Source organism: Cetorhinus maximus, chromosome 20 (genome assembly GCF_964194155.1).
Source record: "Cetorhinus maximus chromosome 20, sCetMax3.hap1.1, whole genome shotgun sequence".
Lineage (NCBI taxonomy): Eukaryota > Metazoa > Chordata > Chondrichthyes > Lamniformes > Cetorhinidae > Cetorhinus > Cetorhinus maximus.
The window spans coordinates 80,582,211-80,605,061 of record NC_135898.1 but is presented as its reverse complement, the minus strand read 5'-3'; the positions used below and the strand labels follow the sequence as shown (position 1 = coordinate 80,605,061).

Genomic DNA, 22,851 nt, shown 5'->3' with positions numbered 1-22,851 from the left:
TTCTTTGAGGGTTGAGAGTCTTTGGAGCGCCCTTTCTCAAAAGGCGGTAGAAGTGGAGACTTTGGATATTTTTAAGACAGAGCTAGATAGATTCTTGATGTTTAACAAGGGAGTGAAAGGTTATCCAGGGTAGGTGGGATTGTGGAGTTGAGGTTACAATCAGACCTTATTGAATGGCAGAGCAGGCTCGAGGGGCCGAATGGCCTAGTCCTGCTCCTAATTCATATGCTCGTATGTCCCGCTGCTGACCTGGCAACAGTGCAGCACTGCCCCTCTCCGCCCACCCCTGCTACCCCTCCTGCTGCTACATTGGAATGTCAGTCTCAAGTTTCACCCTCTAATCTCTAAAGTGGGATTTAAACCCACAAACGGAGAGTACAAACACTGAGTACAGAGGCTGGCACCTCTTCCTCCCAGTGGTTTCTTGGCGTCAGCTGTGTGCTGAGAACTCCGACTGTAAAGTCAGAGAAACAGCTGAGATATGCTGCCCTCCTCCACACTTCCCAGAGCTCAGTTTCACAGTGCAGACTAGGGAATGATTGCTGCCTTTGTGGTTGAGGTCTGAGGAGACAGGAGCAAAGAGACACAGATATTCGGGTAGACTGTTTGCTGAAAGGTCATTTTCTTTCTCTGCAGATGCTGCCTGACCTGCTGAGTATTTCCAGCATTTTCTGTTTTTATTATAAGTAAATAACTCTTTGTGTACCTAAGCTCTTTAATCTCCTCTAGGTGGTGCCAGTTAAGCACTGACCGCAGCGCAAATAAAGCTAATTACGTTGCTTACAGTCTGGTTTAGTTCATGCAATGGTGATTTTGTTGATCAGTGTAGTTACTTTATCTCATTAACCTGCCCATCATCAGTTACAGACACGTTTCTCACACACACACACAAGCATACTAAGACTGCATTGCATCCACGCATTTACTGATTGGTATTTCTGCTCTTGTCATTCCAGAAACTTCATCTGTCTGACACAAAGCTGACCTTTAACCCCACTGCGTTTGAGGAAGGTACAAAGCACAGGTGCAGAGTCATTGACCACAGCCCCATGGAACAGGTGGCTGTGGTGTCACTGAAAAAGTGAGTGAGTTTGGGTTGTTTGTGTCTGCGATTAGTCCTTAATACTGAAATGATGCATTTGAATGTGTAACAGGTGGGAAAGAACATCCGCCAGCAATACCTAAAGCAAAAGACCTACTGAGAAACGGTGTGTTAGAGATGGAGCAGGTACAGCATGGGGTTAAATCCAGAGTAAAGCTCCCTCTACACTGTCCACATCAAACACTCCCAGGGCAGGTAGAGCATGAGGTTAGATACAGAGTAAAGCTCCCTCTACACTGTCCCCATCAAACACTCCCAAGACAGGTAGAGCACGGGATAGATACAGAGTAAAGCTCCCTCTACACCGTCCCAATCAAACACTCCCAGGACAGGTAGAACACGGGGTAGATACAGAGTACCTGTACTGTTCCACCCAGTATGCTGCCGTTGTATAACATTTTCCCCTCATTCTGAATTAAAATGGGATGATTTTTTACTTTGGGATGATGTCCAAAAGAGGTTGAATGGAACTGGCACAAACTGAGTTCACGTCGAACCCATGCAGCTAGCAGAGATTGAAAGGATAATGTTTGCCTCTGTGGAACACACACACAGCCGCTCCTTCATTCTGAGTTTCTCATTTTCAGGAGCATTCTTGATGCCCAGTTTTTGAGGTACCAGGACATCAAGCCGGGACAGCTGATCGAGGTGGGTCTAACAGGCAGTGTGAAATAAGCAGTCTGAATATTGTGAAATCCGGATTCCCCAAGGAGGCTGCAGACAGACTGGGAGCACAAACAATGTCTCCCAAAATATTCTCTCTTCCCTTGGCATAATTTCCAACTCTTGTTGAACTAGTCAGGCTTCCAGTCCACTCCTTCCATCTCCTTGGTCTTTTCCAAATAATTCGGTGTTTGTTCCCGTTCTACTGGATCCCCCTCCAGCCCTGCTTGTAATTTTGGTTTTGCCAAGAGACCCTTGTTGCAGCGACGGCAAGTCGAGAAGTACAACAACAACAACTTGCTTTGTCCTCTGCAATTCCTGGTGCATTTGGCTTCTCACCTCTTCGCTTTCAGTTCCCTCTGGCTGCCTGGCCTGGCCACTCAATTCCTCGTCCATCTCTTTCACTACCCCCTCTGGTTAAGTGTCTCCACCCTGGTTCCTGACCCAGACAATACATGGAAACCTGGTCAGTGTGACTGCATCTCGAGGCTGCCTCTACTACTCCGCCCCACGCCCCCCAGCCTCATCTCAGTAAATCAGAGCTTCGGCAGCCTGGTTTCCTGGTCTGTGCAGAGTTAGTCAGCCTCTGACCAGGCAGGAATTGGGGCTTGTGCCCATGAGGTCAGGCAAGAAATGTAAAATTAACCGGGGTTCTCTTTCCTCATCAGTACCCAGTGACCTTTAGTTGGCATCCAGCCACCTCTGATCCGTGTTATTTAGTTACCTCCTTGATCCTTACCTGCTTGCTCTTCATATTCAGTGGACCCACTGGCCCCTAATGAGAATTTGAGTGATTCCTGTTGCTCTTCAATGAAGCTCCACAACTGTGGACATTTAATGGACACTTGCCAGCACTCACTGCCTTAGAGTGCACATGGGGACTGGTCACTGTCGGGGGGGCGGTCAGCTGGAATCTAACTGGAGCCCTTTGCAACAGATTTGCTAATACACTTTCTTTTATTATTTTGCCGCTTTTCAGGGTAAAGTCAGCTCCCTGGAGAATTATGGGATGCACGTGAAGCTCACAGACCACATTCGGGGGCTGGTGCCTCGGGCACACCTGGCAGACATTCCATTGAAGCATCCAGAAAGACTGTACAGCGTGGGAGACCAAGTGAGGTGCAGGGTGAGTGTGCAATAGCACAGGTTATGTGTAGAGTGAAGTGTATACAGTGTTGGCCTAATCCCCTGTGAGTGTGAAGGGGGAAACATTAGATCCAGCAACCAGTGCTCGGATACCCCTCCTTCCTCTCTCTCTCTGTCTGCCGAAGGTTCTTTTTTAAAAAGGCTTGCATTTCTTCAAGCACTTTACATGATCTCGGGATTTCTTAGAATGCTTTACAGCCATTGAAGTATTTGAGTTGCAATATAGGAAATGTGGCAGTCGGCTTGTGCACAGCAAGATCCCACAACACTAATCAAATAACCTGTTTGTTAGTGATGTTAATTGAGGGATAAGGATTGACCTGAGACGGTGGACTGGGTCTCAATTTTAAGGTCTCATCTGAGAAACGAGACCCCTTGACGATGCCGCACTTCCCCAGCGCTTCACTGGGAAATGTCACCCTTGATTCTGTGCTCAAGTCCCTGATGCGAGTCTTGAACCCTACTACCTTCTGACTCCAAGTAAACGTGCTACCCACTGACCCACACCTGACACGTTTTACTGCCCCGCCAACCACCCACCCACCCACCCAATGGTGGGAATAAGCACGAACAGTAGTTGGTGGAGCCAGGGATGTGGCACTGAGCGCATTTGGGAGCAGTTTAATATTCTCTGTCGCATGTCTGGCTTGATGTTTACACGTGGACACACTCATTTCCACCCACACTGCCTGTGTGTGTGGGGCCCAAACAGGCATAGTTGGTTGTGGTTCTGTGACTGGGCTGGCAATTAGAGATTGAAAGTTCAAATCCCACCATGCCAGGTAGTGAACTGGAATTGAGAAAATCTGGTGCATTAAATCGAGCTGAAATTGCTGGAATTGGAAAGCTGGATGAAAGTTGTCGGCTGATCTTAAAGCCCAGCTTGTTCATTCACATCTTTGAGGGAAAGGCTCTGCTCCCCTACCCAGTCCAACCTAGACATGACTCCAGTCCCACACTGAGGTTGGCTCCTAATGCCCTCGGAATCAGCAATAAATATTATCTTTCAAGTGTCACCCACTGCCCAAAGAAAAATATTTTTGAATAAATGAGCTGTATGGTCCTCTTCGAGTGAAACGTTGTTACTTTCTCAGGTGTTGTCAGTAAACACGGAAACCAAGAAACTTATCTTGACTAAAAAGAAGACGCTGGTTGGTTCAAAGCTTCCCATTATTACCCAATACAAGGAGGCCATTCCCAGGCGGCAGGCCCACGGTTACATCGCCTGTGCAAAGCCTTTTGGCTGCATTGTTCGCTTTTACGATGAAGTGCGAGGTCTGGTCCCACAGCAGGAGCTGAGCGCCCAGCCAGTCCCCTTCCCTGAGAAGGTCTTCTATGTTGGCCAGGTGAGAAACCAGTCTGTGGGGAGACGGGGTGGGTTCGGACTGGGGACCTGTCTGCGGGGAGACGGGGTGGGTTCGGACTGGGGACCTGTCTGCCGGGAGACGGGGTGGGTTCGGACTGGGGACCTGTCTGCGGGGAGACGGGGTGGGTTCGGACTGGGGACCTGTCTGCGGGGAGACGGGGTGGGTTCGGACTGGGGACCTGTCTGCGGGGAGACGGGGTGGGTTCGGACTGGGGACCTGTCTGCGGGGAGACGGGGTGGGTTCGGACTGGGGACCTGTCTGCGGGGAGACGGGGTGGGTTCGGACTGGGGACCTGTCTGCGGGGAGACGGGGTGGGTTCGGACTGGGGACCTGTCTGCGGGGAGACGGGGTGGGTTCGGACTGGGGACCTGTCTGCGGGGAGACGGGGTGGGTTCGGACTGGGGACCTGTCTGCGGGGAGACGGGGTGGGTTCGGACTGGGGACCTGTCTGCGGGGAGACGGGGTGGGTTCGGACTGGGGACCTGTCTGCGGGGAGACGGGGTGGGTCCAGACTGGGGACCTGTCTGCGGGGAGACGGGGTGGGTTCGGACTGGAGACCTGTCTGCGGGGAGACGGGGTGGGTTCGGACTGGGGACCTGTCTGTGGGGAGACAGGGTGGGTTCGGAGTGGAGACCTGTCTGTGGGGAGACGGGGTGGGTTCGGAGTGGAGCTGGGAATACCCCTGTACCCCTGATGTGTGTCCTGCCGTTTTATTTTGCCTCATGCTTGTCTGGTAACTTTTGGACTACAACCCTTCCCAGGTTGTCAAGGTTACTGTCCTAAAGTGTGACCCAAGCCAGGAGAAGCTGCTTTTGTCCCTGATAACCACTGGGGCAGTGGGAACTGAAGCTGATGGTACAACCAAGGAGAGTAAAGTGTCTACAACGTACCCGATTGGAAAGGTATTGGCACATATTTGTAGCACCTTTTTATGATGAGGTCGATAATGAGGAAGAAAACTGTAGACTGCAGGAAGATATCAATGCACAGGTCGGGTGGGTAAAAATGCTCAGTTTGAACAATTGTTAGATTTTGACAGTCATAACTGAGATACCACCTCGGCCTTGAGTTTGGGAATACCAGGTACAAAGTGAATGTTCAAGGTGGAGTTAGTGATATAAAGGGATGTTATATCTGGATAAATTACACTGTACCTGGTGTAATTGCGTTCAGTTCTGGACACTGGTCCTCAGGAAGGATATATTAGCCTTGTGACGACGCAGGCTGTGCAGCACAGATTCACCAAGGATTAATTTGAGAACAGCTTGTATTTCTTTGTGTTGAGCTGATTGAGGTGTTAATGATGATTAAAGTATTCGATAGGGTCGATGGAGAGAAACTATGTCCTCGGGGGGTGGGGGGGGTCGTCCAGAACAAGGGGGCAGAACCTTAAAATCCAAGCCAGGCCATTCAGGGGCGATGTCAGGAATCACTTCCTCACACAAAGCGGAGTGGAAATCTGGAACCTTCTCCCCCAAAAAACGTTGTTGAGACTGGAGGTCAGTTGAAAATTTCAGAACTAAGATTGATAGATCTTTGTTGGGTAGGGGGATTAAAGGTTACAGAATCAAATAATGTTGAGATACAGATCAAACATCATCTAATTGAATGGTGGAACAGCCTCATGGGTGGGCTGGGAGTGGAATAAATGACCTCCTCCTATTCTGGGTATCTTACTTTTGAGTGTTATCTCCTTACTCCTGCTTGTTTTGATGTGCTTTCACTTTGTACAATGTGTTTCAGATTGTGGATGTAGAAGTGTTGGCGAAGGTGGAGAATGGGCTAGAGGTCTCCATTCTCCCGGAACGCGTACCTGCCTTTCTCCCAACAACGCACCTCTCAGACCACCTGTCCAATTGCCGGCTTCTCGCTGAGAGGCTGCAGAAGGGTGATGTCCTCTCCAGGGTCATGTGTTTGAGCCAAACCCGTGGTCACATTGTATCCTTTATTCCCCCCTAAACTTTAACCAAAACCAGTGTTGGTTTTTCAAGTATATTTAAAACGGAAAGAGTTTCATAATGTGTCACGGAGATCGACAGACTGTCCCATCATCCCACAAGTAATATACGATGCTGTGGGGATTGTGGAACATTGGTACTAATATTTGAAGATCTTTATGGGAATGTTGTAGTCCCCCCCCCCCCCTCCACCACCCCCACAGCAGCAGGATGGGTGGCCTCGGGCTTCTGCATTTTCCTTCTTAAACCAAAGGCCAAGATAGTTCTGCGATGTCTTTACTTTTAACCTTCCCATTGGTAGTTTGAGATTTTTAAATGAATAATTAATCTAGTTCTCACTGACACTGAATACATGGCTCAGTTGGAATCATTTGCTGGGCTATAGGGAAAGGGAGGGTGAGTGGGCTAAGGTGAGTTGATCTTGCAGAGAGCCAGCAAGGACACATCTGGGCTGAAAGGCCTCCTGTGCTGTAACCATTCTTTGATTTTATGAATTCTCGAGCTGGTTTGGGGGGGAGCTGCTACATTACAGCATTGGTACTCGACTGAAGATAGCGTCAGAACCAATATCGGGCGTGCTTTGTCCTGAGCTGCTACTCAGTAGCTACGCTAGTGTGTTCAGAGCGTTCCTTGCCCTTAACCCTCTTGCTCAGATTCTTTGTAGAAAAGCTGCGGTGATGGCTTTCGCTGAACAGGGGCCACTGCCAAAGGACGTGTTGGAGCTCCAGGTGAGCTGTAACTCTCTTCTCTAAAAGAACCCTCTGTGACGTGCTTCCCTTTGTCATATTCTAGAGTTGGAGTTTGCCGAGCTTGGTGGTGATGGATCTATAGGACGAACAGCCAAGTTCAAATCTCCACTGGTTCTAGGCTGACTTGTAATGTGCTCCCTGACACAATCCTATATAACTACATAAGAATTAGGAGCAGGAGTAGGCCATTCGCAAAGATCATGACCAATCCTTGAGCTCATCTCCACTTTTCTTCATATTCCTTGATTCCCTTAGTGTCCAAAAGTCTATCGATCAGCTTTCAATATTTTCAACAACACACCCTTTGGGGTAGCAAATTCCAAAGATTCCCCTGAGTTGAAGCATTTCTCCTCATCTCAGTCCCAAATAGCTGACTCCTTAGCCCTAGACTGATCTCCAGTTCTGGACTCTGCAGTTAGGGGAAACATCCCTCTCAGCATCTACCCTGTCAAGCCCTCTAAGAATTTTTTTATAAAAGTAAAAATGCAAAGCTGTGTTTTGGAAATCCTGAAACAAAAGCAGAAAATGCTGGAAATACTCAGCAGGTCAGGCAGCCTCTGTGCAGAGAGAAACAAACAGAGTTAAAGTTTCAGGCCTGTGACCTTTCATCAGAACTGGGAAAAGTTCAAAAGGTTTGGGTGAGTGAAAGAGGGGAGGGTGGGAAGAAAATACAAAAAGGAAGGTCAGCGATGGGGTGGAAGGAAGGAGAGGTTATAAATGACAAAAGGTTTCATGGTACAAAACCACAGGGAGTGGTAATAGGACAAGAAAAAAAAAACAATAGATGTGTGAATGGCAGTTTCCTGAATAGCTCTGAAGAAGAGTCATATGGACTTGAAGCGTTGACCCTGTTTCTCTCTCCACAGATGCTGCTGGACCTGCTGAGCTTTTCCAGCATTTTCTGTTTTTGTTTTGGATTTCCAGCAGCCGCAGTATTTTGCTTTTATCCTGAATAGCCGCTGTTTGAAATCAAAAGAAGAATGAATGGAGAAACAAAACTAGCAAAGAAAAATAAACAAAATGGAGGGGGAATTTACAGTCTAAAATTGTTGAAGTCAATGTTGAGGCCAAAAGGCAGTAAAGTTCCTAATCAGAAGGTGAGGTGTTGTTCCTCGAGCTTGCCTTGAGCTTCATTGGAACGCAGCGAGAGCCTGAGATGTCAGAGTGGGAGCGAGGAGGGCAATTAAAATGACAGGATGCTCAGGGTCATGCTCACTGACTGAATGGGTGACCACTTTGCATAATTATTCCAATCTGCATTTGACCGTTCATCTTTCCTGGGGACTTGGATGGTGAAAAGGAGGTAAAAGGACAGGTGTTGCATGCTTGCATGGAGAGACACCATTGAAAAGGCGGGGGTGTTGTGGGAGACAGATGTGGACCATGCTGTCATGAAGGAATGCTGAAAGGGGAAGGCAGGAGAAGATGTGTTTGGTGGTGGCATCTCACGGAAGGTGGTAGAAATGTCAGAGGATGATCCGTTGAATACAAAGGCTGGTGAGGAGAACACTATTGTGATTCTGGGAGGGCGGGGAAGGGGTGAGACAGAAGTACAGGAAATGGAGCAGATACGGTCAAGGGCTGTGTCAACCATAGTGGGGGTGGGCCTCAAATGAGAAAAAGAAATACATATCAGAAGCTGGTCCGGAACCATCATCCAAACCAATTTGACTGAGATGAAGAAACTGGAAGATTGGAAGAGAGAAGAATTTCATCTGAATTAATGAGGCCACCTCATTCTTCTAAACTATAGAGAATATAGGCTCATTCTACGTGATCTGTCCTTTTAGCACAGCCCCCTTATCCCACGAAGCAACCTAGTGAACCTTTGCTGCACTGCCTCTAAGGTAAGTATATTCTTCCTTGGGTGAAGAGCCTTGGCTCCTGGACACTGTGCTATGCCTTAACTATGTGTTTCTGTTTTCCCTAGGTCGGGATGCAAATGCCAGGGTTGGTGAAGAGCATTATGCTATACGGAGTGTTTGTCGAATTCCCGCATGGATTTGTTGGCCTGGCCCCCAAAGCTGTGAGTCCAATATCCAGTCACACTTCACCGTTCATTCTGATTAACAGAACAGTTGTGCGCACACTCCCTGTTCACATAATCCTGCAGTTGAGAATGGTGGTGTAGCACTTATATTACTGGACTCATAATTCAGTAAATGGGAGATTGAGAACCTGAATTTGAAATGCTGGCCTCAGTAAAAGTGGCCATGAAGCTGTCGGATTGTCATAAACACCCAAGTGGTTCACTAATGTCCTTTAGTGAAGGAAACCTGCCATCCTTACCCAGTCTTGGTCGATATGTGACTCCAGACCCACAGTGGTTGACTCTGAACTACCCTCTGAAGTGGCCTAACAAGCCAGTCAGTTGTGTCAAACTCAGGGAAGCTAGGGATGAGCAATTGATTGCAGCCTTGACAGTGATGCCCACATCTAAACAATTTTTTAAAAAACTATGTACAGAATAAGAAGTGAGTTAAAGGCTGGGATCTCACCAAGGGGCTCAGTGGGCTGGGTTTGTGGGGGCGGCATTTATATGTGGAATAACAGATACACACTATTTCTGAGGTGAGGTGCCCTAACTCTGCTGGTTAATGTTTATTCTCCCCTAGGCTATGTCCGATAAGTTTGTCACAAACACCAAGGATCATTTTGTGGTGGGCCAGACAGTTGTTGCCAAGGTTACGAACTTGGATGAGGAGAAGAAGCGGGTGCTGCTGACACTGAAAGTGTCTGAATGTGGATCTGGGGAGGCTGATTCCGAAAGTCTCATGCTGCTGAGCCAGTACTTGAGGGAACTAGAGTTCATCAGGAGCTTGATGAGCAGCAGGGGTAATGTCTGAATCTGTACAGCATCTTGTGTATAAGAGACAGAAAACGAATCACAGAATTGTTACAGTGCAAAAGGAGGCCATTCATCCCATCATGTCTGCACTGATTTTCTGAATGATAAATTCCCTCAGTGCCATTCTCCTGCCTTCTCCCTATAACCCTGCACATTCTTCCTGTTCAGGCAAATTCCTTTTTGAATGCCTCAATGGAACCTGCCTCCACCACACTCAAACAGTGCATTCCAGACCCCAACCACTCGCTGCATGAAAAGGTTTTTCCTTTTGCTGCTTTTGCCAATTACTTTAAATTCTGCCTTCTCATTCTCAATCCCTTACCGAGTGGGAACAGTTTTTTCCCTACCTACCCTGTCCAGTCCCCTCAAGACCTCTATCAGATCGCCTCGCCTCTCAACCTTCTCCAAGGAGAACAGTCCCAACTTCTTCAGTCCGTCTTTGTAACTGAAGGTCCTCATCCCTGAAACCATTCTCGTGAATCTTTCCTGCACTTTCCAATGCACAGAAATCAGCCTTCAAAACATGAAAATTAATCATGATTTAAGGAACAGGAGGAAGTCATTCAGCTCCTTGAGCCTGTTCCGTTGTTCAGTTAGATCTTGGATAATCTCTATCCTAACTCCATTGCCCTGCCCTGTAACCCTTAAAATCCTTATCCAACAAAACTCTTATCAATCACAGCCTTGAAATTTTTAATGGAGTCCCAGCCCCAACAGCTTTCTGGGGCAGACTGCTCCAGATTTCCACTCACTCCCCTTGTACAACCCTCCCATACTGGAGCTGCCAGTTCCGAATCCACCTCTTTCTGCCTCTCGATTGCAATGTGGAACGCCTGAAGTATAATTTTCAACTTCCAGTCCTCAGATGTGGCCCTGATGTTGGGAGTTCCGGCATCACGAGAATTGTATAACTGCATTTTTAAAATTCTGGGAGTGAGTTACAGACTGAAATCTAATCGAGGGGTTCAGGGGGTTTAAATATAGAATAACAGAAACCTGGGAGTGAGCTACAGACTGGAATTTAATCGAGGGGTTCAGGAGGTTTAAATATAGAATAACAGAAACCTGGGAGTGAGCTACAGACTGGAATTTAATCGCGGGGTTCGGGGAGTTTATATAAAGAATAACAGATGACTAACATTTCCTCTTTCAGACTCCCCGGTTGGTGCCAGTCTGAGCCGCCTGACCACAGGACAGAGACTCCAGCTGGTTGTGGATAGAGTGAAGGCTGATGGAACAGTGTACTTCACTGGTACACAGGTTAACAGGCTGACTGTTTCAGCCAGTCGCTATCACCAGGGTGGTAAGTGCACATCTGGTCTATTGGCATTTGGTGGGTGGCTCACCTGATCAGGATTAAACCTTCCTCTGAGTCAGAAAGTCATGGGTTCAAACCCCACCACATGATTTGAGCCCATGGTCTAAGATGACACTTCAGTAGAGCGCCGCGGTGTCAAGGTGTCGTCTTTCAGATGAGATGTTACACCGTCTGCCTGTTTAGATAGATGGTAAATATCCCATGGTGTTGGGGAGAAATGCAGAGAGTTCTCCTAATATCCTGACTGACATTCCTTCCTCAATCAATACTCCCAGAAACTAGTTAGCTGGTCTTTACCTTGCTGCTTCATGTGGGACCTAGCTTCTTGTAAATAAGATCATAAGAAATAGGAGCAGGAGTAGGCCAATCAACCCATCGACCAATGCAAATAGATCATGGTCCATCTGATTGTGGCCTTAACTCCACTTTCCTGCCTGCCCCCTGTAACCCTTGACTCTCTTGTTGATCAAAGTCTAATTCAGCCTTGACTGTATTCAATGACCCAGTCTCCCCTGCTCTCGGTGGTAGAGAATTCCATAGACTAACGATGCCCTGAGAAGAAATTCCTCCTCATCTCTGTTCTAAATGGGGGTTCCCATATTTTTAAACTGCACTCTCTAGCTATTGATCCCCCACAAGAGGTAACACCCTCTCAGCATCTACCTGCCAAGCCCCCTCAGTATCATATGTGTTTCAATAAGATCGCCCCTCATTCTTCTAAACTCCAATGAGTAAAGGCCCAGCCTGCTCAACCTTTCCTCATAAGATGTAAGAGCAGAAGTAGGCCATTCGGCCCATCGAGTCTGCTCCGCCATTCAATGAGATCATGGCTGATCTTTTAATCCTCAACTCCACTTTCCTGCCTTTTCCCCCATAATGCTTCATTCCCTTACTGATTAAAAATCTATCTATCTCAGCCTTGAATATACCTAACGACCCAGCCTCTACAGCCCTCTGCAGTAAAGAATTCCACAGATTGACTACCCTCTGAGAGACGAAGCTCCTCCTCATCTCTGTCTTAAAGGGCGACCCCATACTCTGAGATTATGCCCTCTGGTCCTAGACACTCCCACAAGGGGAAACAACCTCTTAGCATCCACCCTGTCAAGCCCCCTATGAATCTTATATGTTTCGATAAGGCTGCCTCTCATTCTTCTAAACTCCAATGAGTACAGCCCCAACCTACTCAACCTCTCCTCGTAAGAAAATCCCTCCATACCCAGGATCAACCTAGTGAAACTTCTCTGAACTGCCTCCAATGCCAGTATATCTCCCCTTAGATAAGGGGACCAAAATTGTTCACAGTATTCTAGGTGTGATCTAACTAGTGCCTTGTATAGTTTTAGCAAGACTTCCCTATTTTTATACTCCATTCCCTTTGAAATAAAGTCCAACATTCCATTTGCCTTCCCTATTACCTGCTGAACTTGTATGTTAGCTTTTTGGGATTCATGCACAAGGACTGCCAAATCCCTCTGTGCTGCAGCCTTCTGCAGTCTTTCTCCATTTAAATAATATTCAGCTCCTCTATTCTTCCTGCCAAAGTGCATAACCTCACATTTTCCCACATTATATTCCATCTGCCAAGTTTTTATCCACTCACTTAACCTGTCTATATCCCTCTGTAGGCTCTTTGTGTCATCCTCACCACTTGCATTCCCACCTATTTTTGTGTCATCCGCAGACTTGGCGATAGAACATTCACTTCCCTCATCCAAGTCATTAATAAATATTGTAAATAATTGTGGCCCCAGCACTGATCCCTGTGGCACTCCACTAGTTACAGGTTGCCATCCCGAAAATTACCCTTATCCCAACTCTCTGTCTTCTATTAGTTAGCCAATCCTCTATCCATGCTAATATATTGCCCTCAACACAATGGGCTCTTGTCTTATTAAGTAGCCTTATGTTCAGTATCTTATCAAACGCCTTTTGGAAATCCAAACATATTACATCTACAGGTTCCCCTTTACCTATCCTGCTTGTTATCTCCTCAGAGAATTCTAATAAATTTGTTAGGCATAATTTCCCCTTCATGAAGCCATGCTGACTCTGCTTGATTAGATTACGTATTTCTAAATGCTCTGCTATTACATCCTTTATAATAGACTCCAATATTTTCCCAATGACAGATGTTAAGCTAACTGGCCTATAGTTACCTGTTTTTTGTCTCCCTCCCATTTTGAATAAGGGTGTTATTGTTGGCCATTCTCCAGTCCTCTGGGACTTTTCCAGAATCTAAGGATTCTTGGAAGATTACTACCAGTGTATCCACGAGCTCTTTACCTACTTCCTTTAATATCCTAGGATACAACCCATCAGGTCCAGTGGAAGTATTGGCCTTTAGCCCCATTAGTTTCCCTAGTACTTTTTCTCCAGTGATAATTGTTGTATTTATTTCCTCCAACCCTTTTTCCCCTTGATTATTTAGTATTTTTGGAATGCTATTAGTGTCTGCTACCATGAAGACTGAAGCAAAGTATTTATTCAGCTCCTCTGCCATTTCCTGGTTCCCCATTATTATTTTCCCAGCTTCATTGTCTGAGGGGCCTATGTTCACTTTGGCGCCTCCCTCTTCCTTTTTATGTATTTGTAGAAGCTCTTACTGTCCGTTTTTATATTACTTGCTAGTTTACCCTCAAAGTTTATTTTCTCCCTCTTTATTAATTTTTTGGTCATCTGTTGTTGGTTTTTAAAACTTTCCTGATCCTCTGGCTTGCCACATTGTCTTTGCCATATTGTATGTCTTTTCTTTCAGTTTGATACTGTCCGTAACTTCCTTGGTGAACCATGATTGATTTATCCTCTCCCTTGAATCTTTCTTCCTCACTGGGATATATTTGTTGAGAGCCATGAACTATTTTCTTAAGCGCCTGCCATTGTTCATCAACTTTCTTTTCTGCTAAACTCCTTTCCCAGTCCAATGCAGCCAACTGTGCCCTCATTCCATTGTAATTGCCTTTATTTAACTTTAGCGCACTTTTTCCGACCCAAGTTTCTCACTCTCAAACCGAAAGCTAAGCTCTACCATATTATGGTCACTGTTTCCTAGGGGATCCTTTACTCTGAGATTATTTATTAAACCTGCCTCGTTACACATTACCAGATTCAAAATAGCCTGGATTCACAACGTATTGTTCAAAAAGAAAACTGTCCTGAATACACACTGTGACTTCTTGCTCGTGTCTACTCTGCCAATATGATTTTCCCAATCTACATGAAGATTAAAGTCACCCGTGATTAATGTAGACTTTTTTACATGCCCTCATTATCTCCTGATTTATTCTCTGTCCTACAGTATAGCTACTGTCAGGAGGCCTGCAGACTACTCCTACCAGTGTCTTCTTCCCCTTGTTATTTCTTACCTCCACAAATATGGATTCTATATCTTCTGACCCCAGATCCTTTCTTGCCATTGTACTTATTCCATCTCGACCTAACAAAGCTACCCCACCACCCTTTCCTTCCTGCCTGTCCTTTCAAAACGTCAAATACCCCTGAATATTTAGTTCCCAGCTTGCCACAAGACAAACACTCCTCATCCCAGGGATCAGCCCAGTGACCCTTCCCTGAACTGCTTCCATTGCAAGTATATCCTTCCTTAAGTAAGGATAGCAAAACTGTATACCGTATTCCTGGTGTGATCCCACAAATGCCTTGTATAGCTGTAGCAAGACTTCCCTACTTTTATATTCCATCTTCCTTGCAATAAAGGCCAACATTTCATTTGTCTTCCTAATTACTTGCTGTTCCTGCATGCTAACTTTTTTGTGATTTCATGTACGAGGACACCCAGATCTCTCTGTCCTGCAACATTCTGCAGTCTCTCTATTCTTCCTGCCAAAGTGGACAACCTCCTATTTTCCCCTATTATATGCCATTTGTCAATTTTTTTGTCTACTCACTTACCCTTTCTATGTCCCTTTGCAGACTCTTTGTATCCTCCCCACAATTTGCTTTCCTGCAAATCTTTGTATTATCAGTACTGTACAGTCTGTCCTTTCACCCAAGTCATTAATATAGATCGTAAATAGTGGAGGCCCCAGTACTGATCGCTGTGGCACTCCAATAGTTACAGTTTGGCAACCTGAAAATTACCCATTTATCCCAACTCCCTCTTTCCTGTTAGTTAGCCAATCCTCTATTCATGCTAATATATCACCCCCAACACCATGAACTCTTATCTTGTTCAGTAATCTTTTATGTGGCACCTCTTCAAATGCCTTTTTGGAAATCTGAATACTCTACATCTACTGGTTCCCCTTTATCCATCCTGCTTGCTAAATCCTCAAAGAGTTCTAATAAATAAATTTGTCAAACACTGCTGTGTGTCGTGTTGCTCTTTACTGTTAATCCAGCTCCCTCACACTGTCACTCAGTAACTTCACCCCGACCCCCAGCACTCTCTGTTACTAACTGTACCTCTCCTGATGTTAAACCAGCTCCCTTTCACTGTCACACAAACCTCCTCCCCATCCCAGTCCCCAGTGTAACTGACCATAAACTATAACTTGAATAAATCTCCAGGAGTGTATGGATCATTGATTCTGATCGTGACACCCAGGAGCGAGTGGATTTGGTGAACCAGTGAAACGTGGTGGTTTTAAAGCATTGAGGTTCAGTTGGGAGGTTGTGACAGTCCAGCATCATGTAAGGAACCTGCTGCAGAATGAGAAATGTGGATCACTGAGTGGAATAACTAACTGCTCCAGGAGAACCTGTCACAGATACACCTCAACATGAAGCTGTTGTAACCACAGTTGAGGTCCCATAGGTCAAGGTAGCAAGATAAGCTCGGTGTTTGGGGAGTCCGGGGCTATGCAGTGTCTCACATGCAGCATAAATTTCTGGTGCCTAATTTGCTCATTGTGCCTTTCTTCCTTACTTGTAGAGGCGAGTGTGAGTCCTGGACAGCAGTGCACAGCAGTTGTGGTGTTTGTAGATCTCCTTTCATCCATCGTTCATGTCTCTCTCCGTCAAGAGCTGCTAAGTGCCAACATAAAGAAGGTACAGAATTGTTGGGATCCCCTGAAGCATTTCTCTGTGTGGGCTAGAGCTGAGGCTGAGGGGAACACTTCTGACAGGCAGAGCTCAGCAGAGGGCAGCTCACCTGATTATACTGAGTGAGAATCACCATTTTTAAATGAAAGTGGCTCGGGCTGTGGGGATAAAGGGGAGAACAGCCCTAATTGTTTGCTAAAAGAGTAATGTGCTGAGTTTATGCTCTGCACTATTAAATGCGGGGTGGTGCATTGTGTGCTTTGACTTCTGGGCTGGGATTCCAGACAGCGGAAACAAAAGTGTTTCCCCCCCAGCCCCAACACATGCACATGCGCACACACACTCCGTAGGATTTGCTGTAGGTCTTAAAGGTCTGACTGAGATTGACAATCACCCTGTGCTGTTTCTAACCCCGTGCTGTACCTGTCCTGGGAGTGTTTGATGGGGACAGTGTAGAGGGAGCTTTACTCTGTATTTAACCCCGTGCTGTACCTGTCCTGGGAGTGTTTGATGGGGACAGTGTAGAGGGAGCTTTACTCTGTATCTAACCCCATGCTGTACCTGTCCTGGGAGTGTTTGATGGGGACAGTGTAGAGGGAGCTTTACTCTGTATCTAACCCCATGCTGTACCTGTCCTGGGAGTGTTTGATGGGGACAGTGTAGAGGGAGCTTTACCCTGTATCTAACCCCGTGCTGTACCTATCCTGGGAGTGTTTGATGGGGACAGTGTAGAGGGAGCTTTACTCTGTATCTAACCCCGTGCTGTACCTGTCCTGGGAGTGTTTGATGGGGACAGTGTAGAGGGAGCTTTACCCTGTATCTAACTCCGTGCTGTACCTGCCCTGGGAGTGTTTGATGGGAACAGTGTAGAGGGAGCTTTACTCTGTATCTAACCCCGTGCTGTACCTGCCCTGGGAGCGTTTAATGGGACAAGGAATAGAGACAGTTTTTAATTTGCTCTGTGGAGAGGTCAAAAGCCAATAGAGTAATTGAGTCCATAAATTGTGCTGAACTGATGACTTGGATCAACAATTCTGTGTTGCAGTTGAAAGGAATTTCGCAGCATCCTGTTGTGGTGCAGTTTGTGGCGCCCGATGTTGCCGTGGTTTCGCTGCGCGGCACCTCGCAGCTGCTTCTCGTTCCAGTCACATTCCATCTAAACGACACCTTCCACTTTGACTCGGAGAAGCTCTCTGTGGGGCAGACTCTCTCTGTATTGCTGCAACCCGATGGCATGGAGCAGCACGGTATCCCACTGGCCGCATGGGGTCCCAGAAAACACCGCAGAGCGAAGCGAGAGCGCCAGCTGTCGGAAGGAGCGGAGGAAGTTTTACCTGGGGTTCAGCATACGCTGTGTATCGGGGATATGGTGAATGGGACTGTGAAATCGGTGCGGACAACCTGCCTGCTGATCGCATTAGAAGGTGGTGTGACTGGGTTCGTTCATGCTTCGGAGATTCTCGACCAGGTCTCTGAGGGCACCGTCCCAACATTGAGGCAGAAAGTCGGCAATGTTGTGAGAGCAAAGATCATTGGAGGCAAAGAAGCAAAGTCTCACAGGTAGGTACACTGCTGGTTGTCTGAATGTGGGTTAAAGTCACCAACTCAGAAACAATGAGCTGCAGTGGGTTGCCTGGGTCTGGGGCTTGATAGGAACGCAGTGAGACCTGTGGCATAAATGGGAAACCTGCAGCAGCTGTTCTGGGACATCTTCACTGTCTCCCCAAGCAGTGTGAGATAGCAAGCTGTTACTACAGGCTTTTATTCTAATGTATGCATAGACAAAACAGCATTTATTACCCATACCCCATTTCCCTGATGGCATTAAGACACAACGCATGGTGGGTTCTTCGAATGACATGGACAAGACTGAGGTTATGATGAGTTATCTTCCCGCTTCTTGTAGCTACTCCTGCCAGGAGATCTGCTGAATGGTATGTCATGCGTCTCTGTCTTGAACCATCCTCACGTATCCACTGTAACTCCTCTGCAATCACTCTGTGACGTCTGTCATCCAACTACGCCTGTGTCTACCCCTCTTTCTGCTGCCTCCACTTCACCCTCTAGAAGAGATCTCGGTAACTTTTCAGCTCTGATCAAATGGCCAAAATACTGACATTTTCTTTTGTGATGTCACTTTTCAGGGTTCTTTTTGCTGTTGCAATTTCAAGCACCTCTTCATCTGCCCTTATGGTCTATAAAGGTTTTTTTAGCGGATGTTTTAACATCCACATTTCAAAGACCTCTATTTTCTTCCACAGATCTTTATTTATTGTCCAGATTTCTGAAGCATAGGAAAGTGGATAGAATGCAGCATCTTGTGAGTTTTTTCCTTGTTACAAGCTTGAGATTTCTTGGTGTTAACACATCCTTCATCTTCACAAAATTACTTCTGGCTACCTCTATCCTTCTTCTAACTTCAGCATCACATCTGCCATCTTCTGCTATCATTTGTCCTAAATAGACAAACTTATCTACTTGTTCCAGTGTGACACCATCCACTTCAATCTTCACTCTGGTTTATTCTAATGTATTTCTTCTAACTACCATTACTTCTGTCATTTTGGTGTTCGTACCCAATCCATATTCTAAACTGCTGGATTTTACTTGATCTACAATATTTTGTAGGACGTCTTCTGATTCTGTAATTAGTGCTTTGTTGTTAGCGTACCGCTGGTTTATGTGTTTGCCTCCAATTTTTACCCCAGAATTGTCTGAATATTTGTTCTGTGTACAGATTGAATCATTTTGGCAATGTTACAGTATACAGCCTTGTTGTACTCCCCTCTTCACTTGATTGTCCCTCTTCTAGCCTGATGCTTGCTACTTGACCCCAATTCAAGCTCTGGATAAATCTCACATCTTTACTGTCAATGTCACATTTCAGCAACACATCCATTAACTTTTGGTGATAAACACGATCAAATGTTTTCTCAGTCTATGAAGTGTATGTAAATGTTCTTGTTTGCTTCTAGATATTTAGCGAAGATTGTTTTTAGTGAAATATTCCCTCTCTTGTTCCCACTCCAGGTCTAAATCCAGACTGCGTCTCACCAATTTCTGCTTCAAATGTTTTTTTCCTATTATGATTTTCAAGATAACTTTAACGAGATGATTCGTTAAGTTTATAGTTCTAAAATGATTGCACTCTATTGCTTTAGGTTTCCTGTGTAACTTAATGAATAGTGAACGTCTCAAGTCTCTTGGAATGGATCCGTTGGTGTATATTTAATCACAAATTTCTGTTATTACTTCTAATTCTCTTTCTCTAAGGGATTTTAGATGTTCGGTTGTGACCCCATCTATGCCTGGAGCTTTTCCTGTACTCGTCAATTTCAGCATTCTTTACCTCTGATATCAGAAAGTTTGCTTCAGTACCTTGAGGACTCTCGATTTGGACCATCAAACAATTCACACATATACTGTCCATCTTTTTTGCTTCTGCATCCCTTTCAAACAATATTTTACTATCTTTGTCATTTATGCACCAACTATCTGTTTCTTTTTTCCTATCTGTGAAAGATTTCACCTTCTCGTGCACCAGACAGACATCTTCCTTGAAGAGCATTAAAGAAAGACTTGCAGGTTTATTGTGCCTTTCACAACTACAGGACATCCCCAAAACACTTTGCAGCCAATGAAATACATTTGAAGTGTAGTCACTGTTCTAATTTGTGAAACAAGACAGCCGACTTGCACATAACACAATCCCACAAAGAGCAGAGAGATAACAGCTATGGTAGCAGATCCAGAGATACTACTTCAAATCCCATCACAGCAATGCGGTTGGCGCTTAACTGCACTCTGAAATGGCCACTCAGTTGTATCGGGATGGACAGTAAATGCTGAGCTTGCTGGCAACACCTTCATCCTGTGAACAAATGAAAAGTAAATAACCAAATATCTGTTTTCCTGATGTTTGAGGGATTAAGAGTTGGCCCGAACACTAACTGCCTGATATCTTCAAAGTAGTTGCCATGGATTCTTCTATGTCCACCTGAGGGTAGCAGCACTTTAATCTCATTCAAGCGACAGCCCCTCCGGCTGTGCGGCGCTCCCTCAGCACTGGCCCTCCGGCAGTGCGGCGCTCCCTCAGCACTGGCCCTCCGGCAGTGCGGCGCTCCCTCAGCACTGGCCCTCCGGCAGTGTGGCGCTCCCTCAGCACTGGCCCTCCGGCAGTGCAGTATTGGGAGTGAGCCTGTTTCTCTGACCATCGGATTTTTTCTGGTGTCAGTCCATAAATCGCCAGATTTATTTAATTAATTCAGTTTTGTAACTTGCTATGCTGCGGTTTGAACTCTCAACCTCAGGAGTCCATTCATAACATAATAGCTTATCACAATGTAATAAAGTGCAGGGTCACCCGAGTCTTTTTCAGATTCAGCCCAGCACTGGATCTCCCAGGCTGCAGAGGTGTATATTAGGTGTGTACTCAGTGTGTGGAAACCACATACATGGGCATGGTATGGAAACTGGGATTAGCCACGCTTTTTGACTGTTGATGGTACAAGGCCTTGTCGTTCTGCATGTTTCTTATTGTACCTTGTTTTCTGACAATGACTAATGTGTTGTTTTTAACTCTCCATTTCACCTAGATTTTTGCCAATCACACACCCGAACTTCGCAATGTCTATACCGGAGTTAACACTGCGACCAAGGTGAGGCAAGATACCATGATGGGTGGGCTCTTAGATGCTTGCTGAACAAACTTTGTTTCTTTATTCTACCTTTTGGAGAGAGTCAAGTTGCAATCTGTGATGGGAGCTTTACTGTGCCTGACAACTCTAAATATTCCCAGAAATTGCACTGTTTAATTCGCTACGTGCTTGAACCAGCTCCAGACAAGAGACCTGACATTTACCAAGTTTCAAATTTTGCTTTTAAATTAACTGGAAAGGAATGTCCCCTGCCAAATATATATATATCCATGATGCCCCTAATAATAAAGCCTAAGATGCCGTATGTTTTATTAATCACACTCTCAACCTGTCCGGCCACTCTTCAATGATTTATGCTCGTATACACCCAGGTCCCTCTGCCCCTGCACCCCTTTAAAATTGTACCCTTTATTTTGTGTTGTCTCTCCATGTTCTTTTTACCAAAATGAATTACTTTACCCTTCCCTGCATCAAATTTCATCTGCAATGTCCACCCATTCCATCAACCTGTTTGTCCTTTTGAAGCTCTACACTATCTCCTCACAGTTCACATTACTTCGAGGGCAGGATTTTCCCTTTGTCGGGTGGGCCCGGGAGAGGCTGCAAAACAGATCACCGCCCGCGATCGGGCCCCTCCCGTGATTTCACACTGGCTGGCCAATTAACGGCCAGTCAGCGTGAAAGGCGCTCTGAAACGCTCAGCGCTGCCGGGGTGGGGTCAGGAGGAGGGTGAGCGCGGAATTTGCGCATGTCTGGGGGAGCGCACGCTGACAGCTTCCTGAGGGAACAGAACTGCCTGAAGGAGCTGGAGAATTGGACACTGAGCAATAAAAATTTTACAAATGATATAAACATGTCCCCACGTGACTCAGTCACATAAAGAGGGACATGTTAAAAATTATGTTAAAAAAAATTTTAATTTTTTTTTAAATGTCGAAAAGCTCATCCCGCCCGTGGATGAGGTCATAAAAAATCCAAAGGCCTCCTGGCTGATTTGCCTGCCGGCAGTGAAAAATAGCGTTCAGTTATTTGCTTAAGGGCCTTTATAGGCCTCGTAATTGTCGGCGGGTGCACTGCCTACTCTCATGCGCATCCGCTGACCGAAATATCACGCAACTGCGCGATGACATCGGGACACTCTTCCAACGCCATCGCGCATGATTTTACACCCGATTGGATCGGGCGCGCACCCTCCCACGGGACGTAAAATCTTGCCCCAGCTTACATATCATCCACAAATTTTGAAATTGTGCCCTGTACACCAAGGTCTAGGTCATTAATATATATCGGGAAGAGCAAAGGTCCCAACTCTCTTGGGGAAACTCCATTCTAAACCATACTCCAGTCTGAAAAGCACGCATTAGCCATTACCCTGTTTCCTGTCAGCCGCCAATTCCGTATCCACGTTGCTACTGTCCCATTTATTCCATAAGCTATAACTTTGCTCACAAGTCTGTTGTGTGGCACTATATCAAATGCCTTTTGGAAGTCCATGTACACCACATCAACAGCATTACCCTTATCAACCCTCTGTTACCTCATCAAAAAACTCCAAGTTAGTTAAACACGATTTGCCCTTAACAAATCAGTGCTGGCTTTCCTTAATTAGCCCGTATTTGTCCCAGTGGCAATTAATTTTGTTCCAAATTATCATTTATAGAAGCTTCCCCACCTGCGAGATTAAACTGACTGGCCTGTAATTGCTGGGCTTATCTTTACACCTTTGTTCAAAAAAGGGTGTAACATTTGCAAATCTCCAGTCTTCTGGTACCGGCCCTGAGTCTAAGGACGATTGGAAAATTATGGCCAGTGTCTCTGCAATTTCTGCTCTCTCTCTCCCCTCAGTATCCTTGGATGCATCTCACCCCGTCCCGATGCTTATCAACTTAAGTAAGGACAGTCTATTCAGTATCTTCTCCTTATCAATTTTAAACACCTCTTGCCTGAACGCTCCTGGAAAGATTGTTTGAATGTTTATTCAATCAGCCTTGAATCTGTACATATTTTCCATTGCCTTCTCTGCTAACTGTCCATTTCCTTC

General features: G+C 45.9%; 1 protein-coding gene across 2 annotated transcripts in view; it reads left to right on the top strand.

The window, feature by feature from the left end:
• pdcd11 (programmed cell death 11) overlaps nucleotides 1–22,851 on the top strand; it is a 75,405-nt gene that overhangs the window by 11,125 nt on the left and 41,429 nt on the right. For both annotated transcript variants that reach the window (XM_078565005.1, XM_078565006.1), the window contains 13 exons: nucleotides 957–1,081; nucleotides 1,690–1,750; nucleotides 2,745–2,891; nucleotides 4,006–4,257; nucleotides 5,040–5,180; nucleotides 6,022–6,216; nucleotides 6,890–6,964; nucleotides 8,916–9,011; nucleotides 9,601–9,820; nucleotides 10,987–11,136; nucleotides 16,043–16,158; nucleotides 17,198–17,712; nucleotides 20,748–20,810. In XM_078565005.1, coding sequence (XP_078421131.1) covers nucleotides 957–1,081; nucleotides 1,690–1,750; nucleotides 2,745–2,891; nucleotides 4,006–4,257; nucleotides 5,040–5,180; nucleotides 6,022–6,216; nucleotides 6,890–6,964; nucleotides 8,916–9,011; nucleotides 9,601–9,820; nucleotides 10,987–11,136; nucleotides 16,043–16,158; nucleotides 17,198–17,712; nucleotides 20,748–20,810 — 2,156 coding nt within the window. The remainder of the gene's footprint in view (nucleotides 1–956; nucleotides 1,082–1,689; nucleotides 1,751–2,744; nucleotides 2,892–4,005; nucleotides 4,258–5,039; nucleotides 5,181–6,021; nucleotides 6,217–6,889; nucleotides 6,965–8,915; nucleotides 9,012–9,600; nucleotides 9,821–10,986; nucleotides 11,137–16,042; nucleotides 16,159–17,197; nucleotides 17,713–20,747; nucleotides 20,811–22,851) is intronic.